Source organism: Mycteria americana, chromosome 3 (assembly GCF_035582795.1).
Source record: "Mycteria americana isolate JAX WOST 10 ecotype Jacksonville Zoo and Gardens chromosome 3, USCA_MyAme_1.0, whole genome shotgun sequence".
Lineage (NCBI taxonomy): Eukaryota > Metazoa > Chordata > Aves > Ciconiiformes > Ciconiidae > Mycteria > Mycteria americana.
The window spans coordinates 103,480,246-103,504,243 of NC_134367.1; the positions used below are offsets into that span (position 1 = coordinate 103,480,246).

The 23,998-nt window shown below is 46.0% G+C and overlaps 1 protein-coding gene across 4 annotated transcripts; it reads left to right on the plus strand.

Annotated features, from left to right (window-relative positions):
- On the plus strand, positions 1-23,912 carry TRAF5 (TNF receptor associated factor 5). 4 transcript variants are annotated; one of them, XM_075496371.1, is made up of 13 exons: positions 2-148; positions 10,245-10,390; positions 12,602-12,749; positions 13,115-13,485; positions 14,641-14,698; positions 15,973-16,074; positions 16,650-16,814; positions 17,121-17,198; positions 17,571-17,645; positions 17,921-18,013; positions 18,987-19,127; positions 19,643-19,811; positions 20,313-23,912. In XM_075496371.1, exons 4-13 carry the CDS (start codon positions 13,271-13,273, stop codon positions 20,888-20,890), a joined length of 1,674 nt encoding a protein of 557 aa, XP_075352486.1. In that variant the 5' UTR covers positions 2-148; positions 10,245-10,390; positions 12,602-12,749; positions 13,115-13,270; the 3' UTR covers positions 20,891-23,912. The 4 variants fall into 4 exon arrangements, with proteins under 4 accessions (XP_075352487.1, XP_075352486.1, XP_075352483.1 ...); XM_075496372.1 differs by lacking the exon at positions 10,245-10,390 and having other exon boundaries at positions 1-148; positions 18,987-19,115; XM_075496368.1 differs by lacking the exon at positions 10,245-10,390.
- Positions 23,913-23,998: the final 86 nt, after the last annotated feature.

Sequence of the window (23,998 nt, forward strand, 5' to 3'; positions counted from 1 at the left end):
CCCCGCCGCCGCCGCCGCGCACGGAGCCGCGCCCCGCGCAGCCAGGGGCGGCCCCGCACCTCCCGCGCCCCGCCGGCGGCGGCGGCCACCGCGGCCCCGCCACGGCCCCGCCACGGCCCCGCACGGAGGGCAGCGAGCGCCGGCGCAGGTGCGGCGGGGGGGGGGGGGCGGGCGGCAGGCGCCGGGCCGGGCCGGGCGGTGCCGCGGTGCGGGGGTCACGCCGGGGCCGGGGCCGGCAGGTGCCGCCGCCGAGGCCGAGGGCGCGTCGGGGAGCGGGGCCGGGGCTGCGCGGGGCCCGCGGGCGGCGGCGGTGGGTGCCGGCCGGGCCCGGCCCCGGGTCGCGTTCGTGGCGGGCGGGCGGGCGGCGGGAGGCCGCAGGCGGTGGGTGACAGCCTCCCTGCAGGCTCCCTTCCTGCCCCCTCGATTCGGAGGGGAAGTCTGCGCGGCCCTTTCCTTTTTGCGGCGCTTTTTCGCTTAAAAAGGAGGCCCGTGGAGAAAACCCCAACTTGGTGCGCCCAGGAGTTTGGCGCCGGTGTGGAGGAGCCGCTCTCTGATGGCGCGGGAGCTCTGCCCTGGTCCGCAGCGCCGAGCCCAGCCCTGCCCGCGGGCCCTGGCGCAGGTGGCAGCCGAGCCCCGCTCTGCCTGCGGGAGCAGAAGCACCGCCGCCGCCTTCCCCGCCGGTGCTGCAGGGAAACGCGGGCCTGGTGCGTGCCTCGGAGCGCGGCAGAGCCGGAATTTTGGAGGCTGCGGAGGAAACAAAGAAGCGGGGGCTGCTCGGATGAATGGATGCCTTTGCAGCGGCTCTGATCTTTTTAAATTGCGGGGAACCCTAACGAGTAGCCCCGCTGGTGTCAATTGAATTCTGCTGGGGGGAGGGAATTTCCCCTCTGCGTGTGTGCGGCGAGACGCAGCCAGACTTTCCCTGGTTAACAGCACTCTGGGAGCGTGCCGAGGCAGCGGGCTTTGACCAAATCCTTTCAACACTCTTAAGAGTTAGAAGGAAAAATGGAGAGCTCCTGTTGTTGCGCTTCTTGAATCGCTTTGCCTGTTGTTAGCTTGGCTGCGCCTTCCCGGTGCCAGCCAAGAACAACTTTCCTCATAACTTCCGTTTTATAAATACGGGATGGCTGAAGGAGCGCAGCCATGTGCTGGGAATAGCTGGGTGTATTCAGGCCAGGCATGTCTCCAGACTGGCGGCAGTAACACGGTCGTATTTTTAAACCGCCCCAGCTGATTCTACCCAGAGCACGCAGGCTTAACAATGGCATGCAAAGTTGAGGCTCTCTGGGATGCTTTTGTGCAGGAGCACCGGCCTGGCTGCTGTTGCGCTTCATCTTGTTTCTCCTGAGGACTGCGCTGCATTGTTGCTTTTGATCTTAGTGTGAGTCATGGTGGTCGTGTGTTACACTCGGCCTAAAACCACCCAGAGTAACTTCCTTTGCTGGTAGCCTTGATTATCTTTTTTATTTCTGTCACGTGGAGAAGCGTTTGCTGTGGGTGAGGACCCCAGTGTGCCAGGAGCTGTGCAAGCAGAGGGCAAAACCACAGCCCGTGGCTGAAGAGGGTTTATAGTTCAAGTCAGGAGGGAGGGACGCGCCTGCCTGCAAGAGCAGTAGGAGACAGCGGGACCCTCCAGACCAGTGTGATGGACGGTGGTCGCAGCTTATCAGAAGCCAGCTTGTTCCCACCTGCTTGGCAAAGGAGATCTTACAGAAGAGATTTGAAATAGAATAACCTGCTAATATCCCTCAAAAAAATCTGCCCTCACAGTACGTATTTACTCAAATACATAACAAGTAGGCAGTGGAGCCTGGTATCACCATGAGATGAAACCAGCCCTTTTAAACCATCGGAGGTGATGCAAGGGCAAGTGGAGGGAGACTAGAACAGGCTTTGAAAGTCAAGAGGGTTTGGTGCACTGGGGAAGTGGCGGGACAGACAGAGAGGCGATGTGGTTATAGCTGTGACTTCAAAAAATGATCCCTGCGGCAGCATCCTGGGTGGATAAATAAGTAAAAGATTGCATTTCAAGAGAACTGAGTGTTTGGAAAACTGGAGGAGGATGGTGATGATGGACAAGAGTTTTATTTGTGTAAGTGGACAAGAAATACCATACCGTATGGAGATGTGAAGCAGAAGGAGTTGGTGAGACATTGTGAAGATCTAATGCTTTAAGCCTGAGAGAGGGAGATGAAGGTTATGGACCCAAGTGGAATACAGGCTGGCTGTGTCAGGTTTAGATACTGAGGGCCTGTGCAGAAGAAGGCCTGTTGGGGAGGGCTGGGGGCAGCGGGCTACCTCTGAGCTGGTAGTCATCCACAGCCCGGAGACTGGAGGAGAGGCTGAGAGTTCAGCTTCTGCAGGAAAAGGCTCTGCGGCAGTAGGGCACATCTGTGAGTAGCTGGCAGGAAACTTTGGCTGAAGAGGTGTAAGCTGCTGAAAGGTAAGATTCAGAGTAACATCAGGAAGAAAGAAAAGCTTGTGGTGCTCACAGAAACTGCGGAGGGCACTGGAGTAACTGCGGAGTTTAGAGAGGATGAGGAATGACATCCAGGAGGGGACAAGACTTTAAAGCTAGAAAGCTGCTGTTGGAGACTTTGACAAAAGGAATTTCAAGTGAGTGCAAACAGCAGAAGCCAGACAGCTCTTTATTTCACCCCACAGGCTCCCTAAGGCAGGAGCATAGTTCTTACGCAGCGGTCAAAGCTACGGGCCGGGTCAGGAGCTCTTCGTTCTGTGCTGCATATTGTTTGGGTCACTTTGCCAAATCCCTTCAGTGGGAAGCTGCAGACTTGTAGAGTGCTCGATCTCCTGGGCTTTATTTGTGTCCTATCTTTAAGCTAACCTGTAGCCCTTTGTCTTCTTCAGTTCTTTGTCTGACCCTTTGATTTTACATAAATAGATGTTATTTATCATCACTAAATAGCTGACTATGAGAGCATTCCTCTCTCTGGCCCCCCAGGGAGTCCGTGTGAGTTGTAACATTTCTTGGGCTCCTGATCTTCTTGAGACAGCTGGTGGGGGCTGCAGAGATGTAGGCAGTTTCTTTCATCTCCCAGACATGCTGTTCTCAGCAGCAGCCAGCAGCCTGCCCGGAGCAGCATGCCAACCCGAGGGTGCTGCTGCGGGACCCCAGCCAGCCGGCTGGGATGCCTTACGGCCAGCACGCCCCTGGGTCTGGGCCCTGAGTTGCGGTGAGGATTTCGGAACCTCTTCTTTTGCTTTCTGGTCCTTTTCTGTCCAAGTCTCTTGGCGAATGACTGTGAGGAGTTACTATTCACGCTGTTAGTCGTCAGTCCCTTATCTGTACCAGCTTGGGCTGCAATGTCCATTTGTTCCACCCTCTTCCCTCAGCCCAGCAAGAAGCTAACCTCTTTACCCCAGTACGTGGCTGGGCTCGGGAAGGTGAGGAAACTTGAGTCATGCATATTGTTAATAAAAATGTTGCAAAAATTTCCATAGTCTCCCCAGCTCGGTCTTGCAACAAATAAACAAGTGTGTGAGAAACTGTCTGCACCCTAAACCACAGTGGTTTTGATATGGGACTGCCCAGAGTGCTCTATAGTTAAGCATGTTTGTCTCTGTGGGGGAACCGATAAAGCAAGTTTTTGTATATAATGTACTGACATTTGCATACAGGGATTCTCTAAGGGTAAGTATGTTGCTGTGTGCTTATTTTGCAGAAGATAATCCTGAAATGTAAAAGTTATTTTTTATTATTATTATTATTATCATTACGCAAAGCCACCTAGTGACTAACCAAACCTCAAGGAGAGGAACAATCTGCAAAGCTGTTTTTCCCAAAGTAGTCGCTGTGAGACATGCAATGATCAGACCTGTGCTAAGTCATATGGTTTTCAGTCTCGTCTGCTATATCCATGCACTTGACACTGGAATGTGGCCCTTACTAACTATGAAGGAAACAAAAATCAAGGGTTTCATGTCTTAATATTGCCTTAGCAGGTACAAACAGTTGCCAGATCACATATTCAATGACAGATATTATGGAAGGCTACTGGCCACTATCTATAAAGAAAAAAAACTTGTCTGTCTCACTGTCATCGACATTAAACCTTGTGTCATGGCCGTTTTTTACTGAGGAATTATGAACGTGGGCCTTGGTGATGCCTGAGATGCACCTTGAGGACACTAAAAACAGCGACGTTGTTCACTGCTGGGAGCAATAAAGCTAAAACTGGTGCCAGCAGCGAGAGCGGGGTTGGATGCTGCCCACGGCGCGTCTAGCATCCTTCTTACACGGCATCTCGCCTGATGCCCAAAGGGGCGGTTCTGCCTTTCACCCCTCACGGCAGGTCCCTGCGCCTTGCTCCCGGCGCTCATGCAGGCCCGTGGCCGCGGCAGGGCTTGCTGTGCGGCTGTGCTTCTGCCTGGCTGCGGCAGCGTGCACGGACGGGCGGCAGCACGGCTTTCGGCTGCAGAGCGCGTTTGGAGAAGGGGCCGCGTGAAAGCACCACTCCCAGTTCATACCTCCGTGCATCTCCAGCCTGTCCTGTTTGATCTCATGGGAAGGACTTCTTAAGACTTCTTGAGGACTCCTTAACAAGTCCTTTCCCCTGTTTTTTTAGGAAAAGAAAATGGTGACAATCTCTGCTGTCACTGCTTTCCCAACAGAAGTTCATGGGGTCCCCGATAGCGCTTGGGTTTTGACATTAGCAGTTACCTTTTCAGTGAGGACTGTGACTAGATAAATGTGTGTCCATATGTTGTCAAATACATGTGTGCGTTATAGCAAAATCCACTGAACTCATGAATTCCTGAGGCCGCAGCAGGGGAATCGTTCACCCCTGGAACAAGGGAACACGTCAGAAGAAGGGGGTGGCCAGCCTTAGCAAAATTTGAGTTCATCGTAGTAATTCGGGCGAGCAACCATTGAGTTGATTCGTAGGTTTCTGTATACATGCTGATTAAGTTCTTCATTAAGACTAAGTCAAAGGGTCAGGGGCATGGAAAATTAAAACCAAGACTCTTATGCCTTGAGTAGGGATTCATGGCCAAACCGACTGACTGGTCAAAGCAACTGAAGTGGACAGCGTGTTGCCTTGGGGCAGGGAGGGAGACGTAAACTTAAAAGCCCCAAAGACCTAGTTCTGCAAAATGTGTAATGGCCTATTATTTGTTAGGAAAAGTGAGGACTTCACTTTGGCTCCAATACACTAAAAGAAAAAAAATTAAAACCCGTTAATTGTCCTGTTCTCTGTCCCTTATTGTTAGCTCTTTTCAGTAACGTTTATTTCTTTATGTTGTTCTTGTGTCTCTCTCTCTTTTCCTTGATTCTCTTTCCTAAATGCTTTCCTAAATGCTTTTCACTCACCTTCATTGCCTTGAGCCTGCTTGAAACTTGGTCAGGGTTTCAGCCCTGCAGTTGGTGCTGGAGGAGATCGAGGGCTGCCCACAAACAATAACACCAGCCTATTGCTCTCTACTCATCTGCAGAGTGAAATTGTTTAAAATTAAGATCCTGCTCCTACTCAACTTCTCCATTTGGGGTTTTCCCCAAAGCTTCCCAGAAGCAGAGGGTGCTTCCTGGAGCTGTGCTCGCAGAGCACTACGCTTTCTGCAGCGCTGCCTCCTCCCAACGAAACCGGCCGGATCCGTCCTTCCTCCAGAGCTGCCAGGTTCAAGGAAAGCCCATGTACGAGCTGTTTTGCTGTTCTGATGTCAGCCTGCGCAGAGGCTGTGTACAGTCAACAGCTCGAGCAGGATGCAGCCTGAGGACATGAGTTCATGGCAAGGATGAATGAATATCTTCAGGTTTAAAAATCTTGACTGTAGAAGTGAGCTTGGGCTGTGTCTAGAAATACGACTTGGGTCAATTTAATTGATCCCATAAAGAAGCAGTATGCCTTCGAATCGATGCCTTTCCCTTTGCCGCTGACTTCAGCAATGACTTGTCTGTTCCAGAGCTTCAGGGAAGGTTCAGGAAAATGTGCAGTAGGTTGAGATGGCTCCTGGGAGGGGAGATGGAAATTGAAATAGGCTAGAAATGCTCTGGGAGCAAGTCCAGTTAAAGGGAAAAGGCTACAGAGGGTATGTGTTGCATTTACTACAAGATAGAATAGAAGCTTTCTGTGGAAAACTAGTGTTTTAAATAACAGGAGACCTAAAAATTATTGCTTTTATAGAAAATAAGATATCTTGCTTTAGGGGAGGGGGAAAAAAAAGACTAGAAAGCTAGGGGAGGGGGCAGAGGAGAATAAGGGAAGAGTGGGGTTAGAGATGGAGCCCGTGGCACTGCTGTAAGGGCAGCGTGTTTTGGTCTGGGGAAGGAGGCTGACACACACGCAGTCAGGGGAGATGAAGGCTGCCAGGAATCCTGGGTGCGCGATTAAGTTCAGGCTACAAAATCGTTAGGGTTTATGGCCACTTAAATTATTACAAACCCAAATATGAACATTTATTTTCTTAAAATGGATTTTATCTCGGAGAGCTCTGGTTTAAAGGCGAAAAGCCCATGCAGCCTGCAGCGTGAGTTGATGTAGTCACTCTGTGACCAAGCCGGTGCCGTTTCCTCCGTGAACCGTCCCTTCGCTTCCTGCAACGAGTGGGTCCACCCGGGCTCGCCAGGGCTACTGTGGAGGGTTTTGCAGGGTTGGACCTGGGTTTTCCTTACGTCCTTATGTGTTTCTTGCTGCCCATGTATTTTTTCTTTGATCGCATCACTCGCCACTTTGGTGAAAGGTGAAAACTTCTCTGTATCTCCGACAAAAACTGTGAGAAAAGTTCTTGGTAACCTTGTGTTGCTCCAGCTGGTAAAACCTGCAGTCCCTACATCGAGGCAGTAAGGGAAAATACTTTTCAATGGCTTGCCTTTTGTCCTAACACTTAAAACGTTTTCAGACATGATCTTTTCAAAGCTACGCTGGGGGATTTCCACTCCCTTGCTGTTTTAAAATGCTCGTACTGTTGTTTTAACCACAAAGCTTACGCTGGCGCACTCTCTCTCGCTCTCTCTCTCATTTTCTCCCCATTGAGGACCAGCTACAGTTTTCAGGTACGGCTTTACCAAAACGTGTCTTGTTAATGCCGGCAGGAGCCTAACTTTCCTAGAATTATTTCTCATCTCTGAAGGGCTCCTCAGGCGTGAGCCACAGCACATGGGGGTGTGAGCGGCACAGGGCTGCGTTGGGGGAAGGCTGCAGACCGTGAAACGTCTCAGGAACTGAGTTCACCCCTTGAATCAGCAAAGCGGTGCCAAGGTGCCGGGGTGTCGTAGGGGTGAGTGGCGGTGCCTTCTTGCCGAAATTTCTGTTGGTGCTCGGGAAGGCGGGAACACATCCAGGTATTGGTACAAAAGTGATGGGAACAAAATTATTTTCCAGCTGTGAATGAGATTATTTTAAGACAAAAATTTTCTGTATTACTGTAATAATATTGTGTTGATCAGATATAGAGAGATTTCTTGATAATACAAAATTAATTAATTAATGATTGAGAGATCCAGAGAAAATAGCAGATGTAGCAAATAAGCAAGTTGTCCATAAAATCAAATAAGCTACTTCAGCACCAGACACACTTCGTTAGTTGTAAGAGTGTATTTTTAAAAAAAATTTTTTTAATGCTATCTGTGTTGTAATCTGTGCCTTAAAAAAACGATGAAGTCTAGTCTTATGGGGATTTATTGTAATGCTTGACTGTAACTCTATGCAAAGGAAACCCTACCGTCTTACTCTGCTTAGTGAAAATTTGCCTATGGAGATTAGCAAATTGATGCTTGCTTAGTAAGGTTTTACTGTGCTTTGAGAATAAGGTAATACTGGAATTTGAATTGGATAATATTGTCTACACAGAAAAGGAAACAAATTTGTTCTGCTGCCCTCTGCAGCAACATCCCCTGTGGGGCCTCGGGCACATATCCAATAGGAAATTATTGCTGTGAGAAATACTCTCTCCTGGGTACCAGCTGGTCACTGCACCGCAGTTTTTAAGCGATTAGGACAGCAGCAGAACAGCTCCTGAGGCGGAATTGCTGCCAGGTGAAGTAGGAGCGAGCCCTGAGCATCAGTGGCGGGTCTGTGTTGGTGCCATAGGGAATCCTTTCCCTCCACAACCTCTGGGCTGGGGGGCACAAATGATGCAGCCGGGGTCCTTCTCCCCCCGGGGACTCTGCAAGTGCGTTTCGTTGTCAGCAGTCAAAACGTTGTAACTATTCCTGGGTAGGAAGGGACAAGGATGACCCCTCAGTGATGTCAGATATCATCATCTGCTGTTTTCACGACTCCATGTAAGCTGCTGTATCTTAAATATGTATTTCAAAGTGTATAGATATTTTTAGTCATTCTTTAGCAGACTCTGTTACCTGTTCCACTCCGTATGTTAAGGGTTGGGGCATATATTTCTTGTCCCCAGACTGCAGTGTTTTTGTGGAGGACCTTATATTAGTAGTAAATCATGTAACTTTGTTATTTTAATTTAAAAATACTGGAGGCAACTAATCTACCTAGTTTATGAGGCAGCTTGGAAAGGGTCATTTCAATGCGAAGTATGTTCCCCTCCATCACATTTCTGCCTGTCGGATCCCAATGAAGTGAATTGATCTTAGACTTCTAAATTTGACAAGACTTTTCCCACTGTGACTAAGACAGGCTTCCAGTTCTGATGTACCATAAAAGGTAGATGATTTTCAGAGGGAGGGACAGGGCGTCTTCTAAGACTTTGTCCCTACCAAGTGCCTTAGAGCAAAGCAATAGAGCTGAACTAGAGCTAGGTGTACAGGAATATAGGTATATAACTTTTTTTCTGTGCCCTGTTATGTGTATTTCATGGAAGCATGATAAGTAAGGAAGCGATCACAACGCTTTTTACTGAGCAATACCCCAATCCTGGAGGGTAGCTGAGCGTTGCCCTCCCCTCATGCAGGGAACCTGGCAGAAGCCTTGCTCACAGCCCCTATTTGCTGGGCAGCAGGACCAAGGATCCTGTCTTCTTGTTCATGCATGACGACCAAATCTGTGATAACAACTCACGTATTTGCCCATCTCACTCTGAAAGATGTGGTGGTGTTCCGTGCCTGTGCCTCGGGTCTGCTGTCCTGGAGGGTTTGGTGCTGCAGCCTGCTGTAGTGGTGCACCCATAGCTCATGGGGTAATCTGCTGACCTTTCGGGGGGGCTTGGCTTTGCGTCAGAGAAAACAGGAAAAACATATTCTCTTAAAAAAGAACAACCACATTATAGGGATGGTTTTCTCTGTCTGCAGTAACTATGTTTTCGTGGCTAAAAAAAGTTAACCAGTCCACAGTAGTTCAATGTGTTATCGGCGTTGCACACCGCTTCTCTCCATTCTGCCTGCCGGTGGTGTAGGCAAGCAGCAGCGCTGCTGGAGGGGAACTGTTTTAACATGGCTTTAAAAATATTAATATAATTTCTATATTATAGTAAGTCATGCCCATGCTGATTTTTCTCATTATCATGTTCTGCTCGTCTCTTACTCACTTTCTGAACAGTAAGATATACTAAGCGTGGAGCGTTTTAATGGAAAACGTTTGGGCTCTGTTTGGTATGGTGGTAGTTAAAACAGGATAGCCCACATTTAAGAAAGTTTATTTTTGTTATGAAAATTCTCCCCTTTAGATTATTTCCAGTGGGGTTAAAGCATCTGCATACAACACAGTTATAGAAAGAGTTGTTCCAGAAGCGTTTTGCGTATGCTGCTGTTGATGCGGGCAGGGCTGGGATGCTGAAATGGTGGGAAGGTGCAGCTGGGAGCTCTTCGTACCGCGCTGCCATTGCGCTCCCACTCTTTGGGAGCTGTTTATAGGGCTTGGGCTTAGCTTCTAGTGATTCAAACTGCTTTCGATGCGTGGTCAGAATTCATTCTGTTTATTTCAGTATATTGAAATCCATTTTTTTGACATGTAGATTTTCAGCGTTCGTAGGTTGTTTGGGGTTTTTTTGTGCTGTTGTAGTGGAGTTGCAATGAAAATCCCTTTGCTGCGTTTGTTGTGCATCTGCCGCAAGAGCAGCGTTACGCAGCCCGAGTCCGCCACTCTCTAATATTTTAAAACAGCATGACAGTTCACACGCGTGCTGAAAAAATCGTAGTGTATGCAAAGAAAGGACACCTTCCCGTTGCTCTTAGATGTGAACAGGCAGAAGTGAAAGCGTACCTCGTCTCCTACGCAGGCCAGGCATTAGCGTAAGCAGGAAATTGATTCAGTTAACCATTGGCGTGCTCTCGTTGTCACAAAAAAGCACTTTTTCCCCTGACGGTTTCCCTTTGGTTTCAGTTCAGAGAGCACGGGCGCAGGCGCTGGAAGCCAGAAGTGGAAGAAGAGCTTCTGCAATCCACCCTGAGTCACCAGTGGGCACTGGGACGGGAATTACGCGCCGTCTGCGATGGTTTGGATCGCATCCTGCCGAGTGCTGGCCGGCGGTAGGTCTGGCACAGGGCTGCCGTTTCTCGGCTTCTGTGAGCCCGTCTCCCCAGCTGATTCACATGGGCACCTCTCCAGCTTGGGAGAAGCATTGCCATCCACAGGCCCTCTCCTGGGGCAGCCCGTTTCCTCCAGCAAAACAGCTGCAAACCCTGCAGCAAACCTCCTGCAAGGCCAGCAGCGGTGGCAAACGACCCTGGTCTTCTGGGCACCCAGAGGTTTCTGTTTTGCCCTCGAGCAGGCAGGCTCGGCTTTCACCTGAAGTGCCCTTTCCTGTGCCCTGAGGTGCCCTCAGCTGTGCCACACAGTCCGGAGCGAGGCCGAGGTGGAGGAGGCACTTTCGTGGGGATGCCAAGAGTCTCCGTTTTTAGGAATGGGATCTGGGTTGGGTGCGTCATGAAGGTGTTTAAGGAGATAAAGGCTCTCATTTCAGCAGGAGAGTTGGAAGGCGTTGTAGCACAGCACAGTGCTCCTTGCAGAAAGAGATGGGAATGAATGTGGTTGATTTAATGAGCAGTGAGAGCTCTGAAGGAGTTTCTGGATGGGATTTTGGGCTGGTGACTGTGTTTCTTCTTAATGCATCCCATAGCTTTGTTGCCTAAAACATCTGTAATATTGTTCACCCCAGCTGGAATTACTTCTGGAGTTAAGGTAGACCCTTAAAGGCAAAATGGGTAAAACATGGATTTTTTTTTTTTTAATGTGTTTTTACACAGTGCGGCATTAACTTGCTAAACCAGACCATCAGATGATCTAAGTCCTGCAGTGTAATAGGACTCAGGAAATTGGATGCCATGTAAATGGGAGAGCGCACTAATAAGAGAGAGGAAGGAGACGTGTTTCGGGGTTCTCACCAACTAACAACAGAATGAGTTCGTAGCAAATTTGTCCTGTAGGCAGTCTGTGCTGTGGAAGTTAACGGCGACAGCTCTCCATCTGCCTTTGAAGCAGCAGGCGTGCTCTGCTGCTGGCGTCTGCTACCGAGGCAGCCCAGGCACGAGGCCGGTAATCCCTCGGGCTGCGTTTTGGCGGCTCTGGTTGACGTGAGGAAGGGAGCATTGCTCCTTATAAGCGTCAGAGAACCGGGAACCCCATTTTCAGAGGAGAAAAGGTCAGCTGTGTAACAATGAAAGGAGGGACATGGACAATCACCTCTGGTTTGAAGCAGAAGGCTGTTCATTTGGAGGGACCGAACAGGGTAATTTGCAAACTCCAGTTGGAATAATAAGTTTTTGTGCCTGGAATATGATTAGGGCTCATATTCCTGTGGGTTACCGACATTGGGTGATCAGTTGTGCTGGAGTAAGTCTGACGTTCAGCCCGGTGGAGGGCAGGGAGGCTCTCACAAGCTGGGCAGTTAAATACTGCGTACAGCCACGAACAAGGGTGCCGAGTTACGGGAGCACGTAAATGTTTGCTGTGAAATACATTTCCGTTGGTTAAGTGCTTTGGCTTGTTTTTGAATCAGGTACGTTATCTGTCCACAGGATTTCCTCGCCCAGGATGGGATATTAAAGTAGAAAGGAAAATGGATGTTGCTTTCTGAAGCCTAAGGTGGTCTGTGGCAGCGCTTGAGCTGTGCAGAGCGCAGTGCTAATCGCTGCTTTCGTGGGCCAGGAATCCATTGCAGCAGGGAGGTAGGGCAGTGTATCAGTGCTTGGCATACTGTTACACGCCAGCCAAAAGGTTATTAATGGCGATGTGTTGGCCCTGCTTCCCTACAAAAGCAGCAGATACCCTCGGTGACCTTACAAGAGCTGAATCAGAGCTCTCAGAGAGGTGCTGATGCCAGTAAGAGTGACTGGAGTGACTGACAGGGCGGGTGATGCACACAGAGGAGAAATAGCGTCCCACAGCACAGCTGTAAAATTCAGCGCTTCCCCCGTGAAATGATCTGAGAGCTCAGGTGCGTTGTGCTTTTGTACACATCCTGTAAGGAAAAAATCTCTTCTGAATGCAAAGCCACAAGAAATGAAAACCAGAGTGGCTCTAGGTCTTGAGCTCCTTGCGAAAAAACTACTGCCAGGTTGTGGCAAATCTCAAGGTTTGTGACTTAGGACTGGAAACAAATGTTGCTGGTTTTCCTATTGGAAAATTAACATTGCGTTCCTGTGCTGTGTGTGAGCTTTGGCAGATTGAGAGAAAGACTTAGGGCACGCTTCTGATTGCAATCTTACTTTTCTTTCTTTTTTTTCCACTGCTTCTTTCAGGCAGGATTAATACAGCAAGAACTTGCACATAATTAAGTAAAACTTTGAAAAAATAGGATTAGAGTTTACTGCTATAAATGAGTGATCAACGGGAAAAAGAAAGATGTCAAGTTAAGAGGCTTTGACTCCCGTAACACCTAAACTGAAGGTAAAATCCCCTTGCTGCCTTTTTTTTGTATGCTCCTTGCTGCGAACCACAAAGCTGTCTCCTGCTTGAACCAGTGCAATGAACTCGTGAAGTCATGTGGGTGGGCTCTACGTTAAGTGTAGACTTTCCTGGCAGACATTAGGGCCAAGACTTGGCCTCTGCTTTCCCCAACTGTGTTTGTGACTCTTGTAATTTTTTTGAGACTAAGAGCTGCTGCAAGAAAATTAAAAAAAATAGAAATAAAGATCTCTGTTCTGCGGAATAATTTTCAGATGGTGAAACTCTTTTCCAAAGAAGTGTGCTTTGATGCTTGTTGTGGAACCATCGTTTTGTGGTTCTCTGAGCGTTCTGTTGTTCTTCCATAGTTGGCACCGTGTTTCCCTCCAAAATCTGTCGCACCCTCCTGCAGATGACAACCCTCCCGCGAGTGGCAGCCTGCTGCAAGCGGTGGCTGAGGCAGTGTGGCTGCCAGTGAATATTTGAAGGGATTCTCCCTGTGTCTGGTTCCCAGTGCAGCTCCCATGGCCTGTGACGAACCCGCTGCTCTCTCGGGCATCTTCACGCGCCAGAACTCTGCCAGCGCCGTCTCTCTGGACTTCGAGCCTGATGCCGACTACAAGTTTGTGGAAACCTTAGAAGACCGGTACAAGTGCGCCTACTGCCACCTCGTCCTTCGCAATCCCCACCAGACGGGATGCGGGCACCGATTTTGCCAGCAGTGCATTCTTTCTTTGAGGTCAGTGCAAACTCCACCTGCATCTACAAGCTCCCCGTACTCCCCTTCCTAAAAAGAAGTCAACGCTTCTGTCATTCAGCAGTGAGAGCCGTAACACTAGTACCGATCTGATAAAACGCTGAAGGAGTCGATGGAAAGACTCTGTTCAACTCAATGACTACGTGCTCAGTGTTTTAAAGGTGTCTTTAAAGACCTTACCCGGTGCTGGCGAGGAATACTTTGGTAACTGCAGGGAAGTCAGCGTAAAGAAATCGTTGATGTAAGCTTAAGCACTACTGCGTGAGGTGCTGTTTCAGTCTGTCTGTCTGGTATTGCGGTGTTCAGATGAATTTGTTGCACTAATGTCTCGTGGCATTGGCACTGGTGGTTAGATTAAGCTGTTTTCATTTGCTTCTGTATAATTTCTTTGATTTTAGTGGAGTTATAAAACTGCTGTTAATATTACCCGATACTACAGTCAGATCACAAGGCTGCTGGCATCCATCTGCTTGGGATTTATCTGCAGGTACAAATGAGTTCACCCTGCAGACCTGCCTCGAACACATTACTGTTTGGTGTACCCGAGGGCAGGATTTGGCCCGGGAAGGCTGCGGAGGAGCCTGTTTATGTGGATGGATGTCGACATTGACCTTTTATGAATTTTAGATGCTTCGTGTGCGCTGCTTTCTCTGGCTGGGTCGCGTCCCTTTTGCGCTGCCTCCATAAGCGTTTTCCTGTCCCTTATTGTAGGACTTCTGGAAGCCTTCTAAGACAGGAGCCATTAGATCTTCTTTCACTGGTGTAGCAAGGAGCAAGCTGCTCGCGCTAGGCAAAGGCCGGGTTTAATGCATGCGATGGGATTTTTTCAGATATGACATTTGCAAGCAGCAGATGGCCAGAGAGTGACAAAGTCCTCTTAATTAAAAACCATCTTATTAACACTCGTAGGACAAACTCTGCTTTCTGTTACATATTCACTGTTGCAGCTTAATGCCCTCTTAGAGCTGCGGGCAGAATTTGGCTGTGTAGTTGCCAGACAAAAGTGTTTTTGAAGCATTTGTTTGGTTTTTGTGGTATCTAGTACTGACTTCTGCCAGAGTCAGATTCTAGCGTAGCCCAATTTCGTAAAATAAATCAAATTTTCTGTGGATTAACGTGACTCTTCTTTTGATCTAGAGAGTTGAATGCAGTACCCACCTGTCCCGTCGACAAAGAAACAATAAAAATGCATGAGGTAAGTGGCTGTAGCTTTACTTCAGCAGTCAACATCTGCATGGAAAAGGCAAGACAGCTGAGAACAAGGTGGCTCTGAGTCTGTTAGTGTGCAGGAGCAGCGCAGGTTTTGTCTCTGAAGTGATGCTAAGGGAAGCAGTGTATTCAGTTATGCTCTCCCAGAAAGGAATTATGGGTGTATAGCTAAAGATTTATTTTATACCTCATGTTCTGAAGTTATTTCATTTTAGTCTTTTGTATTTCTGGTAAAGTGTCAAAGAATTTCACAAGGTTTTAAATCCTCCCTAGTCATCAGACGTCTTTTTTAGTAGGGAGTTTATTGACTTGCCTTTTTAATGCCCCATCTTGCTGGGTCATCTTGTTTATTTGATTGTCTTTGTTTCCACTTGGTTATCATTTGCTGCCTTAACTGTTTCCATTATATCTCATTAACCCTGCAGACTTAATTTGCTTTTGGGTAACTTTTTAAAGGAAAAGATAAGTTCATGCTTCTTATTTTGCAAGCTACTGATTTTTTTTTTAATGGATTCATTTGTCCTTATTTGTATGCCGAGGCTTTGACAGTATGCTACATACTTGGTCCTGCCAGAATGAATTTTCCAGTGAAATCAAATGTCTCCTTCCTCTCTCTCCTAGTCCTGACAGGAACTTGTAATCAGACTGTCCACGTGATTTTTGTTTTTCATTCGCTGTCTTCTGCTTTGTGCAAATTTTGATGGCAGTAGTGCAACAGTGAGCAGCTTTATAATGCTCCTTACAGGAAGATCTCTAAGTAAGACTGAAAGTTTGCTCTGGGGGCTTAATTTGCTTCTGCATCCACAGCTGGGAATAGTGCTGTTTCTCACAGTCTATAGAAGGGATATCTCAGCATCGTCTCCACCCCAAAGGTGTGCTGCACTGCTTGAACATCGGAGGAGCATGCAGAGTTGGTTTGGCCTTTGGGGCCCGTTAGCTCCAGCTGCTTTCTTCTAGATACAAGCAGGCTCTGGCAGTGGTTTTATAGCTCCTGAGCTACTAATCCTGCTGACTGTGGGATGGATCAGCATCTGTGGAATAACTATATGAGGAAAAAACCCTATGCTTATTAGAAAATTCATATATGTTTTAATTTATATTTTTAGTATACATTTTAAATATTAATCATCAAGAACCTTACTCGCAATTACGGAGTCTACACTTGTGTGCTTAAAAGATTTGTTGTGATTTTTTGCTTTTTTATATTCTTTGTAACATCCTATGTGACTGCATATGAAGGCTGGTTTGCTTCCTTTACAGGTATTCAAAGACAACTGCTGTAAAAGAGAAGTTCTCAACTTGCATGTGTTCTGCAAAAATATTCCTGACTGCAATTCAAAAATAATTCTGGGACGATATCAGGTTAGTTTTGCTTGATCAAATTTTGAAACCTTTGATTTTCACGTGAACTATGTGTATTTATGATAAGCTAAATTCCAGCGATTGTCTTCAGACTTTAGAGTTACTGTAGCAATGTGGTTTAAGTACAAAGATTATGACTTAGCTATACACTGTAAGTAACAAATGTTAAGCCCAAAATATTGTGGCTGTTAGCTTGTTCCAGCTTTGCCTTAGGTTATTTGTTTAATAAGAACCATTTGCTTTATGTAGCTTTAGTATATCCACAGCGTCTATACATACCTTCTGTATGCTTAGGTGCCATGTGATCGTTGATTCAAGAAAACTTGCCAAGACTTACTGGCCATCTGGGCCTTTTTTCGGTATATCAATTGGATGAAAAGTGGAAGTCATACAAAGGACTCTCCAAATTTTCACGTTCACTTTAGTTTTGAGGTTGGAAAAGGAGAAAGTTTATGGAGGAAAGAGTATTTGGAGTTTTGTTTGTTACCAAACTGCTGAATGTTTCTGTGGGCCCGTTGGGCAATTGGAGATGCGATGAAATACTTTGGGGGTTAATTTGCTGTTGCTTGTTGCAGGAGCATCTTCAGCAGTGTTTGTTTGAAAGTGTGCAATGCACTAATGATGGATGTTGTGATCAAATTCTTCGGAAAGACTTGAAAGAGCATTTGAGCCAGCACTGTAAATTTCGAGAAGAAATGTGTCAGTACTGTAATAAATATGTGGTGTTAATTAACATAAAGGTAAGATTATGAAGCATTCCCTGGGAATCCATAGCACATGTTTCCTCTTAATGTTGCTGAGTGAAAAGTTTCCAGCATTGCAATGGGGTTTAACAACTCCTGAAACAAAATTTGGCTGAGTAGTTGAAGGAGAAAGTATAATAAATGTGCTCTAAATAATACCAATTACTGTTGCTCTCTTATGAACAACAATGGGATACGGGGCTTGCACGTGTATGTTTGGGATTACTTTTTGCATAGCTTTTTCTATGTATACTACTTTACAAAAATGCAAACCATTGCCTTGCTTTGTTTCTGTTTCCCCAGAATCATGAGAAAAATGACTGTCCTGATTATCCTGTGCCTTGTCTCCAAAACTGTTCACAAATAATTCTGAAAAAGGAGGTACTATTATCTTTTTCATATACTGTGATTCATCAGATCACACACGTTTATGAAAAGGAAGTTACGTTGCAGACCACATTGGCCCGTGCCAATAAAATGTCATTGCTCTAAGTATTTTCTTTGTTTGGCCCTAAAAGGGATACACATCTCATCTTACAAGTGAGGTATTCGGTCACTGCAAAGCATTGGCATTTTGCAGTATCTGGAAAATATCTGGCTTGCCTATTGCCTCTGAATACTCATTTCCCTCTTTACGTGGTCAGTGGTGTCATGACATTGGCCTTTATTCACCCTTTATGCAGGCATTCAGATTTTATCAGTGTGGCAAGTTAATATTTATTTCATTACAAGTTTCTTTCTTGATATATGCAGATTGAAAAGCACCACGCTGTGTGTCCTGAGGCAGAAGTGGACTGCCCGTATAAGCAGTATGGCTGTCTTGTAAAGGTACTGTTTTATAGATCATGTTTGTACTTGGGACTGGAATTTGTCTCCCAAACCAATCAGAGTAATTAATCAAAATAACCAATTTCTGTTCTTTCACAACCATTTCTGGTGTTGGCTAAGATGCTGTACTAGGGAGTCAGGACTGCCATTCCCTCACTTTCAAAGCACAGAGGAGACATTTTAAATGCCGGCATCAATACATTTTTTACTAACAGCTTCAAAAATCTGCGTATCTTATTATTTTATTCTTTCACTTCCCTCTCTACCTCACTAAGGTGAAAAGAGGGAAACTTGCCGAACATGAAAACGGTGCCCTGAGGGAACACATGCTGCAGATATTAGACAAGAACTCCCAGCTGGAAGAACAGGTAAGTCGTATTAAACAAGCACTCTTCAGCGGTTCTTGGCTGGTTGGAGGATGATACGAGATTCTGCATTCGTTGCCTGGTTTAGCTCAGCTACATTTTAAAAGACTGTTTTTATCGTCTTTGCACACCTCAGAAGTCAGAATAAGCTCTTCTACTGAAGTCAGTCAATTAAATGAAAACCTCTCTGTGCTCAGGCACGTATATTCTCCACCAAGCACAGTGGGAGGCTCGTTGCCATCGCTCAGCCCGTTTGCTTTTGGTCTCCGCTTACAGTGGATATGAGGTTTGGAGACAGAGCATTTTAAAGTTTCAGTGGCCGGTCAGATTGCTCCGAAAAGGAGCCTTTAGGTGCCCAAGTCACCCCCTCTTTAGAGGCAGCACAGAGTAGTGTAGAGCCAGTTGCAAGCACTTTTCCACTCACGATCATTTCTGCGGCTCCCAGCAGATGACACCGGGTGTATGCCCAATCCTGCTAAGGTGAATGCATCCAAACTGATGGTTGACTTACTCTTCTGCTTGTTTATGCTAAAAATAAGTGCCCCAAAGTGCTACAACTTGGTTTCGGAGTTAGTATCCCTCACTGACTCATCTCTTTTACTGGTTACACCTCAGTAGAGGAAAAAAAATAATAAATGTATGTACATACACACAGAAACACACATGTATATCTGTGCATGTAAGTATGTGTTATCCCCCTGTAGAGCTGAATGGATCATCATGGTGGGGATGAGAGATATGAGTCTCTTTGCACCTGTTGCCACACAGATCTATTAAAGAACATGACTGCTTTATGTTCAGTACTTCCCAGTGCTTATCCATGGATTGTGAATTAAGTAGTGCTGTATCTAGCTAAGCTAGAGGCTTTGCATTGTAAACTTTTCCACTTTCTCCTATGTAGTCACATATGTTTTAATTTGATCGCTGTACATTTTGGTGTGCCTTAGCATTTTTACTCTGTTTTTTCCATCTGTAGATATCTGACCTGTATAAGAGCCTGGAATGTAAAGAGATTAAAATCCAGCAGCTAGCAGAGGCCATTAAAAAGTGTGAGAAAGAATTCAGACAGTTTACACAACTGTTTGGTAAAAATAGCAACTTGATGGTAAGCACACAGGTGAGATTAATTTTACCTTTTTTGGCCAATTGCTTCCTTGTATCCTTAAATGTGTTTATCCAGTAACAGTTGTTATCAATAGCAGGACGATAACAAATGCTGCCTCCCAGACACTTCACAAGCCCTTCTTGGTTTTTTACAGTACAGTATTGTCTTTTCATTTTAACCAATAAAGAAGTTTGGATATCTGGTCTGGGCAAAAAGCACTGTGTAAATCCTCATGGCCAGATCCCAATGGCAAATATGCAGGTGTAAATTTGAATAATCAGTTGAATGAAGTGATGCAGTGCGAATGGATCTGAGTAAGGGGTGGCTTCTCAGTCACTAATGCCGAATTAGTTGTGAAGGAGCATTTGGATAGGTTCCTAAGCCAGCAGAGTACTTTTGAATGCACCATATAGTTGATACTGCTGACATGCTAAAGGCTTCTTTATCTTATTTCAAATGAAATGGCTGATATCATGAATGTCTCTTGTCTCCGCTTCCACCCTCTTCCAATGGCCTGAACTGGGAAGGCTCTGGCCAGTCACCTGGATAAGTCTGCGCGCCTGGAATCGCAAGTGAAACAGCTAATACAGATGGCAAACCAGCAACAAAGCAAATTAGACTTGCGACCCCTGTTTGACACAATTGAAAATGTAAAACAGAAGATTGCCCTGATGGAGACATACGATCAGCGCTTGGGTATGTTGGGACTTTCGTTTCTTTTCTGCATGGGTGTGGGGTTTCTGCTGATCTACTGGTGGCGAAGTAGTGGCTCTGGTGCTACAGTCGGTCAATTGCAGCTATTAGCCAGAAAGGGCTTTCTTCTTTTCGCTTTCTCAGACCAAGCCATGGTGGTGCATGCTGCGTCCTCCCGCCTTCCCCTACTCCACAATGTCTCCTGAATTCCTGTGGCACCACAGGGCCAGAGAGCTGGGCTTGGTCAGGCTGGTGCACTGTGATGGAGGCAGTGGTACTATCCGTAGTCGGGCTTTAAATGTGGCTTGTAGTACCTGGTTTTCCTTATTCAACTACCAGCTGCAATTACAATTTTAAAAAGTTAACGGGTGTAGTAACACTAGTTAACAGCCTGTACTCAGGCTTGAGTAGTTCAGTTTTGCCAGCTCGAGTCTGGTTGCTCCTCGTATCCAGTGCTCTGACAGTTTTATTTTACCAAGTGTTTGTCTCTTTTTTTGCCTCCAGTTGTTTTGGAAGGTCAGTCCAGCAAACATGATCTCCAGATCAATATTCACAAAGCACAGCTCAATAAAAATGAAGAACGATTTAAGCTGTTGGAAGGCACGTGCTACAATGGAAAATTAATCTGGAAGATCACGGACTACAAGATGAAGAAAAAAGAAGCGGTGGAAGGCCGTGTCCTCTCCATATTCAGCCAGCCCTTTTACACCAGCCGCTGCGGGTACAGGTTATGTGCGAGAGCCTACCTGAACGGGGATGGCTCAGGAAAGGGAACACACGTCTCTCTCTACTTCGTAGTGATGAGAGGGGAGTTTGACTCACTGCTACTGTGGCCTTTCAAGCAAAAAGTTACACTTATGCTTTTGGACCAAAGTGGGAAAAAAAATCACATCGTGGAAGTCTTTAGAGCTGACCCCAATAGCAGCAGTTTCAAAAGGCCGGATGGAGAAATGAATATTGCCTCCGGGTGTCCACGCTTTGTGCCGCACACGGTCCTGGAGAACACAAAGAACACCTACATCAGAGATGACACTCTGTTTTTGAAAGTGGTTGTGGATTTAACCGATCTGGAGGAATTGTGAAAAGCGTACCCAATCAGTGTGACTGCTTTAACCATTAAGAAATGATTTCTTGGTGACTACCAGCCATGCAATAGTGAATTGCCACTAGTCAAGCTACTGATAATGTTTCGAGGCTTTTGGACTGCATAACAGATAATGAATTGCCAAAGCGTCAGCCTTTCCTTTTTTAACCTTTTTTTCAAGACTGCATTTTTAAGGCAGGTAGAAGTCCAGTGTGATGCGAACATGCATTCGATCCAGACCTGGCTCAGTCCAGGCTGGGAGGAATGTTTGGCTCCCATCACCAGACTGGCGTTTGGAGATGAAACCCCTCCAGTAAGCCCCCTGGAGCCCAAGCAGGCCTGTGGGCTCCCGTCCCTTACACAGAACTGATGCCATGCCCAAGCGTGCAAGTGCATTTCACCTGTCTGAAATGGAAACATTTCAACATTCGCACATTTGAATCCATGTATTATGATCCCTCCATCTCCTGGATTTTTGAAGCAGGGAGAATGGCTTCAGCCAGGCAGGGAAAACATTTGCCTGGGATCTTGCATCTTTTTTTTTGTTTTAATTGTTTTTTCCAGAAAGCCCAGAGGAAGATGCCAATGCCTCTTACTTTTCTAGCCTGATATTTCAGCTGTATAGAGTACCCCCAGGCCACAATAGCTTTGTTATGTCCTTTTCGTTCCTGCCTAGTGCCTTGGGACTGATTTCCATTGGTGGTAAACATCCACAGTCCCCACCTGAAGTCAAAAGAAGCCACAGGCGCTTCTCATCTCTCAGGACATGGCCAGAAGCGGGGTACTCGGCCAGCCTGCCAGCTCTTGGCTGCACTGCTGGAAGAAGAGGGGCAAAACTCCTGTACTTTTGCTCCCACATCTGCACAAAAGAGATGTTTTCTGGCCTACCAGCTCTACAGAAGGCAGGAAGAGCTTTGGATATCTGCTTGAGGAAAAGCCCACGTAACATGCACTGTTCCCCTCTGCTAGAAATGGGGATGTTTGAGAAAGAAGGAGGAAAATGGACTAGGGAGTGAGGTTGCCGTAAGAACCCAGTTCTCACAGGTAGTGCAGCTCTAGCATTTCTAAAAGGCGAGACAGCTGCTGAGTAACGACTGCTAACTATCAAGTATGTCTGAAGGTCTTAATTTTTATTCCAAGTTCCCTCCAAGGGAACGTGTGCATTGTATGGGGTTTATTGGAGACGCACTAAAACCACCAAGATCAGGCACTGAGGAACAAGTGACAAAGAGTACACGTGCCTTTTTAAAGCCTTTTGGGTGCCTGTAAGAGGGATGTAATTTTGCACACTCGGTCCTTTTGTTATTACAAGTGACAGAATGTTGTGTCTCTCATCTCTCTCAGATCAGGTAGTGAAACATCGCACCGTTATCCATTGCTCCTGCAGTCCATTGGCAGAGCAAACACGGAGCTTGTCAAGAGACAGCAAGAAACCAAGCTGGGTTTAGAGTAAGAGTAAACTAGGCAGGATAAAAATCAAAACGGGGCACAGGCTGCAAGGTATAAGGTAGAAAATTCAAGAGAGCAAATGTGGCAAAATCAAAAATGCCCTTTCTGTGTGGGATGTTGATATCAACTGAAATAATACGATTTGGGTATTGATACTAAGACAAAGGCAAAATACCGTATTTTGTATCTGCAATCTCATTGCTAGGCATTTACTTTCCCACACGGTTTCCAGGACATAATTCAGACACAAATATTTTCAAATTCGGAGATGGGAGGGAAGAGACCTTACTTATCTGTATCTCATGGTGAGTTAGCACATCTGAAATCTTTGTTTTGATCTAGGTGTCCTTTTTGTTGTACGATGTCAGGATGTACTGGGCCACTGTAGGGGTTTTCTGTCTTCCCAGGGACAGATAGTGAGGGACGGATTTTATTCTTTTGTATGGCCATGACTAACTTTGAGAGTCATTTGGCTGTACAACAGAGACAATTAGGCCTCATGTCCTTAACACTTCATTACAGAAGGAGCAAGCTTGGTTTGAAAATGGTGTGGCATTCTAGGACATCAATCCTGAGCCTCGGACGTGGACTTCATGTCGATTACTACTTTAATATTTGTCATGTAACTTTCAAAGTGGCACAACTTGCATAATAACCACTAATAACTGACGGAAACATACCACCTGTGTTTCCTGGGACTCTCCAGTATATTAAGTGTAAAATACAGAAAGCGATAAAGAACTTGGACAATCAAGGGAAGCAAGAGGGAAAGGATGCGGTCTGTACCCCAGCAAATTCCCAGCCCTCTCCGCCTCTACCACCCCAAGCGTAAAATGGGGATAATAATACTTGCAGAAGCGTTAGGACTATTTAAATGTTTGTGAAGAATTTTGAGCATGAAAAGAGCTAAGTATTATTAAAACTCCATTTCTAATTGTTAGAGTAGGTGATGGCATAGTGACGTGGATAAGTGTTTAGTGTGTTCCTGGACAGATTTGGAAAGCATGTTCGGTTTTAGCCAGTCCATACTGCAATCTCTCCTCTACCTACCAGTTGGGTTTAGGTTTTTGCCACGAATATTCCTTTTAAAATTTTGAAGCACAAATGATTCATCCTGGGTGATGGAAACATCCCTTTTGAAATACTGCCTGTTTTATACAGAATTAGTTGAGAAAATTGATTTTTTTAAAGACAGCCTTCTTTAAATTGGTTCTTTTTATTACAACAATTGAGAGTTTTATGTTAAAATTTTCAGCAATTTTTACTACTTGTAAACAAACAGGATTTTAAATTTCGTCCCATTCCTAATAAAGAAAAAAAAGTTGTATAGCATGAATTGTTGGGAAGAATTTTGATGTTGCATGAAAAACACCAAAAAAAATTTCAATAATGTACTGGGTAAGTAACTAAAGAGCGTAGGGTATTTCTACGTCAGCATACAGTATGTTTTTAATGTATTTATTGACCGTTTGTAGTTGTTTGAATATCTCTTACTATGATACAGGCATTTTTCTAGCCAAATGTCATCACTGTATATGTAAACTAACGTAAGAATAAATAATTTTACCATCCTTCTGGAGTGAGTGTGGCATATGTTCCTTTTGGCTGGATTTGAGCAGACTTTTTAGAAGGATGTGAAGTGCTGGATATTTGTTTA

What these genes read in the sequence shown, in the direction of transcription:
- TRAF5 (XM_075496371.1), top strand. Translation starts at nt 13,271, where the DNA reads ATGGCCTGTGACGAACCCGCTGCTCTCTCGGGCATCTTCACGCGCCAG. An exon ending in AAATAATTCTGAAAAAGGAG is followed by an intron (nt 17,199 to 17,570) that starts GTACTATTATCT and finishes TGATATATGCAG; the next exon opens with ATTGAAAAGCACCACGCTGT. An exon ending in ACTTGATGGTAAGCACACAG is followed by an intron (nt 19,128 to 19,642) that starts GTGAGATTAATT and finishes TGAACTGGGAAG; the next exon opens with GCTCTGGCCAGTCACCTGGA.